The sequence below is a fragment of the Stegostoma tigrinum genome, chromosome 16, assembly GCF_030684315.1.
Source record: "Stegostoma tigrinum isolate sSteTig4 chromosome 16, sSteTig4.hap1, whole genome shotgun sequence".
Classification (NCBI taxonomy): domain Eukaryota; kingdom Metazoa; phylum Chordata; class Chondrichthyes; order Orectolobiformes; family Stegostomatidae; genus Stegostoma; species Stegostoma tigrinum.
The window spans coordinates 3,459,211-3,471,517 of record NC_081369.1 but is presented as its reverse complement, the minus strand read 5'-3'; the positions used below and the strand labels follow the sequence as shown (position 1 = coordinate 3,471,517).

General features: G+C 41.3%; 1 protein-coding gene across 1 annotated transcript in view; it reads left to right on the top strand.

Annotated features, from left to right (window-relative positions):
- hydin (HYDIN axonemal central pair apparatus protein) overlaps positions 1-12,307 on the top strand; it is a 654,146-nt gene that overhangs the window by 594,522 nt on the left and 47,317 nt on the right. Inside the window, exons 74-77 of the mRNA XM_059651568.1 lie at positions 354-561; positions 2,364-2,585; positions 5,402-5,571; positions 10,963-11,161. Of these exons, the coding sequence (XP_059507551.1) occupies positions 354-561; positions 2,364-2,585; positions 5,402-5,571; positions 10,963-11,161 (799 nt within the window). The remainder of the gene's footprint in view (positions 1-353; positions 562-2,363; positions 2,586-5,401; positions 5,572-10,962; positions 11,162-12,307) is intronic.

The following is a 12,307-nucleotide window of genomic DNA, read 5'->3' as shown; positions in this document are numbered from 1 at the left end:
GGAACTGGAAGCCAGGAATTTCCTGAAAGCAAAACTGCACCCAATGTAGCAAAGTAACATCAGTGACATGGGAAATGATAGGCTGAATTTTAAATTGCAGTTATCTGACAGAATGGCCTGCCTGTGGTTTGTAACTAGCAGGAAACTGTACCCAGTTTGTAATCCAATATGAACTATATCTCATCATCAAACAGTGAACTGTAATTGGTTTGTACCCAGACAGTGAACTGAGCCTGGTCTGTAAACTGACAGAGTAAACTGTAGCTGGTCTGTAATCTCAATGTGAACTGTACATTGTATGTGATAATGCCATAATGTAGCATTCTTCTGAAACTTATCTGCTTCACCTACAGCGTACCCATTGTCTTCTCCTGTATTGCAAACACTGATGGACATGTGAGCTGGAACATTGTGTGTGATGTGAAGACAAAGACAGTACCTTTGACCTTAAATATCAAAATGCATGGATACAGCATGAAAGCAACTGTGACATGTGAAGGTAGCGATGGGACAGTAACTGAACTCAGTCATCAGACTGTCAATGAGATCTCCTTTGGTGAGGTTAGTGCTGTATGCCAGCTACATGATAAATAATTTTGTGATCTGATAGTCTGATCAGACATCTCTTACATCTGTCATAAGTTAATATTTTGTAGGACAGCTACAGCCTGTATCACAAATGACTTCATTTTTCTCACTTAGAGTTCCTCTCTACTCTCCTTCCTTCTGTGTTTTATTGTTCTTATCCTAGCTCTTAAAACTTTCTTCTAATTTCTCCTGACCTTCAGATCAGGCACTTGATAGCACCATCGTCACTGCTTCGAAGTCGTATGAATTCCTAGAACATACAGTTGTGAAATTCAACTCCCTCAGTCTATCCTTCATTGTACAATGCCACTGGCTTTTACAATTCAAGCTGTGTGGCATACTTTCTTAATTATCTCCTCTTCTCTCCCACGAACACGAACCTCGGCTCTCAAGTCCTTTTTTCATACTGATTTTAGTTCAGTGTTCAATGCTCGCCAGTGCGTGGTCATGTTGGCCCTAATCTTTGACAGAAGATAGTTAGATGAAGACTTTTTGAAAATTATCTTTGGGCTGTGGCACTCATTGGCAAGGAAAGTATACATTTATTGCCCACACCTGTTAGCGGTGGAGGGAATTAATGTTTGTGGACATGGTACCAGTAAGTAGGCTTGTTTGTCCTGGATGGTGTCAAATTTCTTGAGTGTTGTTGGAGTTGCACCCGTCCAGGCAACTGGGGAGTATTCCATCACACTCCTGACTTATGCCTTATAGATGACAGGCAGATTTTGGAGACTCGGGAGGTGAGTTACTCACCAAAGATTTCCTAGCCTCTGACCCAACTAAATATAAATTCTTGGGACTTGTACGTTAGTTATTGGGAACACTGTGCGATAGCTGCTGAATGAATTGCCCTTTATCCTCCTATACATGTGTGAAAATGATCTTTCTCACAGGACCCTTGCTTCATTTGCGTGTCATTTTAAATTTATACTCCCTTGTTTGTTGACTAATCTATCACAACAGGGGAATATGAGCAGGACAGTGAAGGACAGTACTGCTTGGCCTATGTTGGAGCTGTCACAGAGAGTGCTGTTTCGCTGGGCCTGTAAGGATGGAATGTGATTTCAAAGCTGTCACATCAGTCATGGGGGTTGGGAAGCAACACCAGGGAAGTGTGTACTGTGCACTCATCAGACAAGCTTACAACTGCACAATATTCTGGAAGGAGCAAGCTCAAGACGTGGAGGATATGCCTCAGATACAATACGGTCCTGGAAATTTTACAGATGATTGGTTCTCATCTTTTCCCTTTTTGAGAGAAAGACTTCCAGATTTCTGTTACCCTCTTTGTACAGCAGTGTTTCCATACATCACCCCGATTGGCCTTGTTTCTATTTTCTCATTGTTCTGGATTCCTCCACCTGAAGAAATGGCCTCCCTCTGTCAGTTGGGCCTGTGCCAGGTTGTTAGAAAATCAATACAAGGGAACTCTACTTGACCTTGTTCTCATCAACCTGCCAACCACAGATGCATCTGTCCATGACAATGTCAGTAAGATACTATTGCATAGTCCTTTTGCTGGCTATACCTCCATAATAAGTAACATTATCACAGGATAGACTCAGAGAAAATCTAACAGTTCAAAATTGGGCATCCTTCTGGCACCGTGAGCAATAATAGCTTAACCACTGCCCAGTACATCCCTCTCTTTACAATTACCATAAAGACAGGTCTCTCCAGCTAACAACACGTCAGGTTGCTGACTATGGGAGTGTATTTGACTGATTTGGAGGGGTAGCAGCTTGATTTTGACATTGCTGTTAATCTACTCACAGGTGGAATTGAATGATCATATTAACTATCACTTCGTCATCTCAAACAACGGGAAATTTAACTTCGACTTTGACTGGGAGCTTTCAGGCCCTCCCAGCATTCTGAATTGTCTGAAACTAAACTGCAGGCGGAACACAGTGGAAACTGAAAGCAGTGTCACAGTATCCATCCGATTCCACCCAGACCACAAGTTCATACTAAAGGATGTAGAGCTAAAGCTGAAGGTGAGCATCAAGAGTCCCACTCAGACTGCCACTCCCATTGCTCAGCATTTATATTAACGTGTGTCTAACGTGTGCGTGTACTGGCTGGGAACAGCTGAACATACATCAGTGTCAGAGCAGTGGGTGGGAGGTATACAAGGAGGAGATACCTATCTATATATAGACTTGACAATGAAAATCAGAATTTGAAGAGCACATACAATAGAGTAAGGCAAGAAAACAAAAGAAACCATATAACCAATACAATGAGCTCAAGGCTTCAGAGAATTTAGAAAAGTATAGAACACGCTGAGTAAAATTAACAGGATAACTCCTAAAGAGGGTCGATTGGTAATTAAAATCAAGGAAAGCCCAAAATGCTTTATCAATTTATGAAGAAATTCTCAGAAGGAATGATCCAAGTGCTCAGGAGAAAGCAAAATTGAAGCAGAATAGTGTGAGTGAGAAGTTGGTTTTGGAGAAATTAATGGGGCTGAAATTTGTGAAATCCTCAGGACCTGATGTATTCATTCCAGAGAGTTGAAGGAAGTGACTATAGAGATGGTCAGTGCATTGAGATTATCTTCTGGAATTCTATGGAATCTGGAATGATTCCTGTAAATTGGAAAGTAGCAAATGACACCCGTCTCTATAAGGACAGAGCAAAAAAGAAAACAGGGAACTACAGACACAATAGAGGTAGAGAAAATACTAGAATCAATTACAAAGGATGGGATAAATAGACAACTAGTTGATAATGATCAAAACGGATTTGGGAATGGGAAATTATGTTTGACAAACTTGTTGGACTATTTTGAAGATTTACTAATAGAATTGATAAGGGAGAGCAGGTGAACGTTGTATACTTAGATTTTCAGAAGGTCCTCACAACAGCCTGGTTTGAAAGAGTAAAGCAGGGATTTGGAATCGATCTTATCGTGAATAATAGAAGTAAATTGGAAAAATACTTGAAAATAGGCCTTGAAAAACAGCCTTTTTTGGCTGGGAGGTAAACGCATTCTTTTATGTAGTTAACACAGAGCCACTGGGAGATGTTTTCATTTTGTTTTCAGCACAATGGAATGCATAGAAAATACTGAAAGTACTGTGGAATGGTGATACAGCATGTAACCAGAACAGTAATAACATCAGGCAGGCTGTTACCTGTGCATTGTTAGGTTTGAATGAGCTAATGGGCTATTAAAGCCTTGATCAAAATGGACACAGAAGACAAATGCATTTTATTACATAGTAAATTTGTTGGCCTAGTTATTTCATATATATACAAACTAATGATCAAATCTATTATCTTAAACTACTTTATACATATGTGAACTGATGAGTCTCACTGCCTCATCTTACGTCAGGGACTTTAGATGTCTAGCACTTAAAGCTCTATCTCAGATTCCATGGCCCCAGTCTCACGAACCCTAATCCAATGGTGAAAATCCAAAATGTGGAACAAAAGTTCAGCAAGTGGGGTTCAGTCACTGAAGTTAATACTGTTCCGGTTACATGCTGTATCACCATTCCATGGTACTTTCAGTGTTTGCTATGCATTCCATTGTGCTGAAAACAAAATGAAAACATCTCCCAGTGGCTCTGTGTTAAGTACATAAAAGAATGTGTTTACCTCCAAGCCAAAAAAGGCTGTTTTTTTCAAGGCCTATTTTCAAGTATTTATCCAATTTACTTCTATTATTCACTATCATTTCTAATTAACCCTTAATGATCTATTTCGGAGATATCAGTTTTAAGCCCAACACTGAGGACCCTTGTGGCACAGTAGTAGTATCATTACGCTTAGTACTGGGAAACCTGGGTTCAAGTCTTTGAATAATGTCTCTGAACAGGCAAAATAGAAATATGGGTTAAATATAAAAAATGTTGGAATATGCTTATACACAGAAGGTCCTGGGTTTTTTTGTCAGTTACTCACAGGGCTAAAATACAGGTGCAGCAAGCTATTAGGAAGATTAATGAAATGTTAACTTTATAGCCTTTATTGCAAGAGGATTTGAGTACACAAGTGGTGAAGTCTTGTTTCACTGATTTCGGAACTTGGTAATTCTGCATCTGGAGCTTAGTTTCAGTCTTGTTCTGTCAGGAAAGATATTATTGCCCATAGAGAGAGTGCAACAAAGGATCACCAGATTTGTTCCAGGGTGTAGGGACTGTCCTATGAAGAGAGATTGGGTAAACGGGACCTGTATTAACAAGGCTGCAGCCAGATGTGATGAAACATGCTCCCCTGCGTATTCTGTAACCCAATGTTACCCATTCTGTTTGCGCACATTCCTGACAGTTTTCCAAAAAGATCATTTCCAGCCTCTGACCACCCTGTCCCTAGGCTACCTCATTGGTCCCTGTCCATATACATAGCCTGCTTGGCACTATTTGGGAAGGGGGCAGTTGCTTTATTACTCAGTTGGATTTGTCACAACTGCTTGAAAGTCTATTTTCTCAAAGTAAATATTTTTACAGCTAATTCAAAGAACAGTTTTAAAGTTAAACTTCATTTGGAGCCTCTGTGATTTTTCTCCTGGAATGCTCTTGGCACGTGGTCTCTTGCGATAGGATTAGGTTTAGGAGATTAATTTTTAGTCCCTGGAGGAATGACTGAATTGTACCAATATGAACGTAGAGATGTATCACAGACTCTTGTAGAGTTGGAAGCCTCTGCAGGAATACAGAGTCTGAGTCAAACGATCAGGATGAATTATGTTGCAAAAAATTATTGTATTGACCAGCTGACTGGCTACATATCCAAACTGTTCATCGAGTTGGCTGAAAGTTAGCTTATACACACAAATCATAATCTCTGTTCTTGCCCACAGATCCAGAAAGGCCCTGTTTTTGCCTGTATTCTCACTGGGTACATAGTGATCCCGAGTGCCCACTTATCGTTCACCAAATATAACTTTGGGCCATGTTTCATCTATAATGCTGGCATGACACCTTCCAAAAAAACTCTGATCATCACTAATAAGCAGGAGCAAGCAATCGGGTAAGGTAGTCGTGCTTGTGTTCATTCCTTTGACAGTCGTGTTTCACTTTGTTACTTTACCAGTATTTGATGTGGGTTGGTTACTGCACGTTGTCCCAGGTAGCTCCCACCAAGCATACCATACTGAATATTCTTTGTGCAGGGTATTGTTGAAGCATAAGATACTTTTTCACAATGAGTAATTTTGGGCCAGTTAACTGAGTTGGCTGGATGGTTTGTTTATAACACCAAAAAGAATGTGTTCACTTCCCACACTGGGTGAAGTTACCATGAAGAACTTCTGAACCTTGCCTGAGACATGGTGATGCCTCGGATTAAACCACCACCAGTCATCCGTCTGTTTGTCTGTCTCTCCCTCTCTCCCTCCCTCCCTCTCCCTATGGTCTGATAAGACTACGGCAATTTTACCTTTACCTTTTATCAATATACCTTTCAGAGGAGACGAGAATGAGACAGGAATATACAAAAATAGAAATAGTGCTGAAATATCCCTCTGCATCTAAGAATCAAGATTGGTTCCCCTTGTGTTTCACTTCTACCAGCCACGCTCCAGATCATTTTGGTCACCTCCAGCATAATACCAATCCAGCACTCTGAAGCTACTATAGCACCCAGTATAGCCTAGTCTACAGTGCAGTCACCATCAACAACGACTCCTCTCTTACAGCACCTTTATTGTAAATGCAGCAGGTGAAATGCCTGGCCCAAACCTTCTTCCAGATGAAACATAAATTTTCTGTTTACTGTAATGTATTCATTGTTCTCAATCTGGTCTCCTTGACATCAAATAGGTCAAACGGAAATTCTGTGGCCACTTTGTGTTCAGTCTGCAAGAATGATCCCCTGCTCATGACTCATGGAGTTGCAGGTCATGAGGAGGATTGTCACAGAGTACAGCAGGATATAGATCAGTTGAAGACATGGGCAGAAAAATGGCAGATAGAGTTTAATCTAGATAAATGTGAGGTGATATATTTTGGAACGGTCAAGTACAGGTGGAAATTATGCAGTGAATGACAGAACACTCTAGTTGCAGAGGGATCTGGAAGTACAGGTCCACAGGTCTCTAAAGGTGGCAGTGCAGGTAGATAAGGTAGTAAAAAAAGGCCAATGGCATGCTTGCCTACATTGGAAAAGGCATTGAGGATAATAATAAACAAGTTGTGCTGCAGCTTTATAGAACTTTAGTTAGGCCACACTTTGAATATTGTGTAAAGTGTGCAGTTCTGGTCACCACACCACCAGAAAGATGTGGATGCTTTGGACAGGGTTCAGAAAAAACATTACCAGGATGTTGCCTGGTATAGGGGATTTTAGCTATGAAGAAACATTGGCTAGTCTGAGTTTATTATCACTGGAATGCAACTGAGATTGAGAGGCAACCTGACAGAAGTTTATAAGATTGCAAATGGCATGGATGGAGTGAAAAGCACAATGTGGAGGTGTCAATTACTAGGGGACACAAGTTAAAGGTATGGGGGGTGAAGTTTAAAGGAGATGTGCGAGGCAAGTTTTTCACACAAAGGGCTGTGAGTGCCTGGAACGTGTTGCTGGAGGAGGTGGTGGAAGCAGACGCAATAGCAGCATTCAAGAAGCACCTGGATGAATACATGAATCGGAAGGGAATAGAGGGATATGGATCCTGTAAGTGAAGGCAGTTTTAGAATGGAAGACCAAAATGTGTCGGTGCAGGCATGGAGGGCTGAAGGCCCTGTCCCTGTGCTGTATTGTTCTTTGTTATAATGAGGGAGGTTATGGATTTAATCAAAAGGGAGAAAGAAGCATATATAAGGTTTCGGAAGCTAAAATCAGACAAGGCCTGTGAAAAATATAAAGAAAGCAGGCAGGAACTCTAGCACAGAATTAAGAGAGGAAGAAGGGGCTGTGAACTGACCTTGGCAGGTAGGGTTAAAAAGAATCCCAAGGCATTCAATACATACATTAAAAACAAGAGAATAACTAGGGACAAGGTAGGACCACTCAAGGATAAAGGAGAGGACTTGTGCTTGGAGGCAGAGGATGTGGGTGAGATCCTAAATGAGCACTTTGCGTCAATATTCACCCAAGAGAAGGATATCGAGGATAGTGAAATTAGCGTGGAGCATGCTAATATGCTATGGCATTTTGAGATAAAGAAAGAAGCGGTGTTGGATCTCCTGAAGAGCATTAATGTGGATGAGTCCTCGGGGCCTGATGGTATATACCCCAGGTTATTGACAGAGTCAATAGGAAAGATTGCTGGAGTCTTGACCAATATCTTTGTATCCTCACTAGCCACTGGAGAGGTCCCAGAGGACCGGTGAGTTCCTGTGTTTCAAGGCAAACAGGGATAATCCAGGAAACTTTAGGGTGGTGAGTCTCACATCAGTAGTTGGGAAGCTACTGGAGAGAATTCTTAGGGATAGGATTTACACACATTTGGAAAAGCATGGACTAATTAGGGACAGTCAGCACGGCTTTGTGCAGGGCAGGTCACGTCTTACTAATTTGATTTAATTTTTCGAGGAAGTGACAATGGTGACTGATGAGGGTAGGGCAATGGAAGCTGTCTACGTGGATTTTAGTAAGGCTTTCGATAAGTTCCTCATGGTAGGGTCATTCCAGAAGATTAAGATGCACGGGACCCATGGTGACTTGGTTGAGTGGATTTAGAATTGGCTTGCTCATAGAAGACAGAGGGTAGTGGCAGAAGGGTGTTTTTCAGGCTGGAGGTCTAGGACTAGTAGTGTTCCACAGGGATCCATACTGGAACCTCTGCTGTTTGAGATATATATAAATGACTTGGATGAAAATGTCAATAGGTGGGTTAGTAAGTTTGTAAGATACCAAAGGTCGGTGGAGTTGTGGATAAAAGGTTGTCAAAAGATACAGTGGGATATAGATCACTTGCAGATATGGGAAGGGAAGTCGCTGATGGAGTTTAATCTGGGTAAGTGTGAGATGGTACACTTTGAGAGATTAAATGTTAAAGAAAAGTATAGACTTAATGGCAGGACCCTGGGCAGCATTGATGTACAGAGGGATCTTGGGGTTAAGTCCATAACTCCCTGAAAGTGGCCACGCATATAGATAGCATGGTAAAGAAGGGGTATGGAATGCTTTCCTTGATTAGTCACGAAATTGAGTCAGAATGTCAGATTGCAGCTTTATAAGACTTTAGTTAGGCTACACTGTCTTCAATTCTGGTCGCCACATTACAGGAAGGACGTGGAAATTTTGAAAAGGGTGCAGAAAAAGTTTACCAGGATGAAACCTGGATTAGAGGGAATAAACTGTAAGGAGATGCTCGAAAAACCCGGGTTGTTTTCTCTGGAAGTGGAGGCTGAGGGGAGACTTGATAGAAATCTATAAAATTATGAGATGCATAGATAGGGTTGATGGTCAGAGTCTTGTTTCCAGAGTTGAAATGTCTAAAACTAGCAGCATGCATATAAGGTCGGAGAAAGAAACTTCAAAGGAGATATGAGGGGCAAGTTTTTCTTTTACACAGAGAGTGGTAGAGAGTAGAGTGTGGAACCTGCAGCCAGGGGTCGTGGTGGAGGAGGCATGCATGATAGAGGTGTTTAAGAGACTTTCAGATAAGCACATGAATAGCAAGGTATGGAGGGATATGGACCAAGGGCAGGCAGAAGGGATTAGTTGAATTTGGCATCACGTACAACACAACATCATGAGTCAAAGGTCCTGTTCCTGTCCTGGACTGTTATATGTTCTATATTCTAACACAATTTTCATCAGAATATGGGATGAATAAGTTTACTGATGATTAGCCAGGTGGTGGATAGTGAAGAAGAAGTCCTTAGATTATAGGAAGATACAGATGAGTTGGTCAAATGGGCAGTTCAGTAGCAGATGGAATTTAACCCTGAAAAGTGTGAGGTGATACCCTTTGGAAGAAATGATAAAACAAGGGAGTACTCAATAAATGCAAGACATTCGGAAGCTCAGGATTCCAGAGGGATCTTGGGGTGCTTGTCCACAGATCCTCGAAGGTGGCAGGACAGGTTAATAGGATGGTTAAGAAGGCATACAGATTACTTGCCTTTATCAGTCGTGGTGTAGATTCTAAGAGTAGGGAGGTTACATTGGAACTGTATCAAACTTTAGTTATTGCTTGGCTGAAGTACTATGTGCAGTTCTGGTCACTGCACTACAAGAAGGATGCAGTTTCACTGGTGAGCATGCAAAGGAGATTCATCAGGATGGTGCCCGGTTGGACCTAGCAGTGAAGAGGCTGGATAAGCTTGGGTTGTTTTCTTTGGAGCAGAAAAGGCGATACCTGATCGAGGCGTATTAGATTTTGAGGGGCATGGACAGGGTGGATGCAAAGAAGCTGTTCTCTATAGTTGAAGGGTCAATAACAAGGGGATATAATTTTAAAGCAAAGGGCAGGAGGTGCGGAGGGGAATGAAGGAAAGATTTTTTTCGCTAGAGTGTGGTACGGTGTGTAGAACGAACTGCATGAAGTGTAGAAGAGATGGAAGAAGTACATGGTCATATCATTCAAGGCTATGAGCCAGGTGCTGGAAAGTGGGTTTAGTGTAGATAGGCCAGCACAGACTTGATGGGCAGACGAACTTCTCCTGTGCTATATGACTGTCTGACTTTATATTTAGCACGTCAAATTCTTTAATGTTTTTATATACTTAGTTTAAATCAGCTCTTAATTTTTAATATCAAGGGAATACAACCTTAGTAGATTCAACTGTCCCCATTATTCCTATGCCCCTGAATCATTCTGGTGAATCTGTGTTGCAATCCCTTTCAAGGGCAATCTATCCCTCCTAAGATAAATTGAACATTTTACTCCAGATGCAGTCTAACTAGAGCTTTCTGTAGATATGGCAATAACAACCGTACCATGGCACTCTACTCCTCTTGATTTAATACTTTGTTTATCCTTTTGGTTATCTTTGTGCCTAACTTCCAAAAGTTGAACTCCATCTGCCAGTTTTGCTCACCTGTGAAATCTGTCAATGTCCTTTGTAGCTTTCTGCTCCGATCTACGTAACTTAATCACCCACCCATATTAATATTATCAAAAAAATTATATTTTGGTTATGTATTGATTTAAATAAATTATATAGTATGTTCCCCAGGTTGTGAAGAGATTCAATTCTCGAGTCCATTTGCGAATCGATACCATCGTAAAATAATCAGCACATCAGGAGTTCATTCTGCCTATTGTGCCTGTACCAGCGATGGAAAGCTCTAATCAGATAATAACTTGCCCTTTTGCTTTCCCTACAGAACCGCAAAGATCAGTAAAGAAATTGACTTTGAGAGAATTTCCTGTAACTAGGTGCTGTATTAGTGCCTGAAATATGATAGTGTTTTACTTATCAATTGTCAGTATCCTGTTTGTAACCATTTTTTGCTTCTTGCTGCAAGCTTGGATTGCTTGTTCCCTAACAATTCTTATCTGGAGGTAAAATTTCAACCTTGTGCCCTGGCGCCAAAGAAATCAGTGGAAGCCGTCATCATTTTCTATCCAAGGGAACCTATTAAATACCAAGAAGTTGTCACGTTTGAAATCAATGGACTCACCCAACAGAGTGTCAAGATCTTTGGTCAAGGTGCAGAGATGAAGGTAACATTGCAACCAAAGAATAATGGGGAAGATCTTAGGGAAGCCTAAGCTTCACGTTCTGTGTATTTCCGAACCAGACTTCACCATTTCAGTCCTCACGAGATCAAGTTCAGTGTCCTCATTGTTGCAGTCTCTTAGCACTTTCTAATTAGCGAAAGGGAGTGTTTTGTGTTAGACAGGCATTTAGTGCCAAGACCTGAGTTAGGGATAGTTTGAAGGAGGGTTGTGGGGAAGGAGGGCGGGAATGGGCTGAGTTGTAAGTTTACAGATTGAAGTTTTAGGATTCCTAGCATTTAGGGTTGCAGAATATTAAAATGGTCTTAATCATCAGCCTTAACATTTTTTAGTTGCCCTTATAGGATTCTTCCTTTATTTTGTTGCCATAGTTTGAACATTGTTCTTGATATGTCCATGCACAATACTAGGACTGTATTTGTGTTCAAAATTATGCATTAGTTTGTTAACCATTAACCTTTACCTGCCTATCAGCATAGCAATGAATGTCATTTCCCATCAACCACATTCTGAGAACATGGATAATTCACTAGCATCTTCTCAGCCAACTGAAGCTTCCTGTTTCAGCTTTGCTCTTTCAATACTCCTCCAAAGAATCAGCTACCAGAGATTGCAACCGTCATGACTGTCTCCAAATTGTCTCACTGCCTAGCTGGAGAGTCAAAAAGTGTGTTACTTGCTGCAGAATTTCCAGCAGCTGACCTGCCGTAGTAACTGTAGCGTTTATATAGCTGTTCCAATCAGTTTCTAATGAGTAATAACCCCCAGGACATTGATGGTGGAAGATTCAGTGATGGTAATGTTGCCTTCATATTAATGGGGAAATGATTAGATTCCTGCTTGTTGACAATGGTCAATCCTTAGGGTTTATGGTGTAAATGTTACCTGCCAGTTATGACCTGAAGCCTGAGTATTATCCAAGTTTTGTATTGCTGGTCAGCACTTATTGCCCATCACTAACTGCCCTTGGTGGTGAGCTGCCTTCTTGAACGGCTGCAGTCCTCCTGCTGTGGGTTGATCCACAGTGCTGTTAGGGAGAGAATTCCAGAATTTTGACCCAGCGACAGTGAAGGAACGATGATATATTTCCAATCAGAATGGCGAGTGGCTTGGAGGGGAACTTGGAGGTGG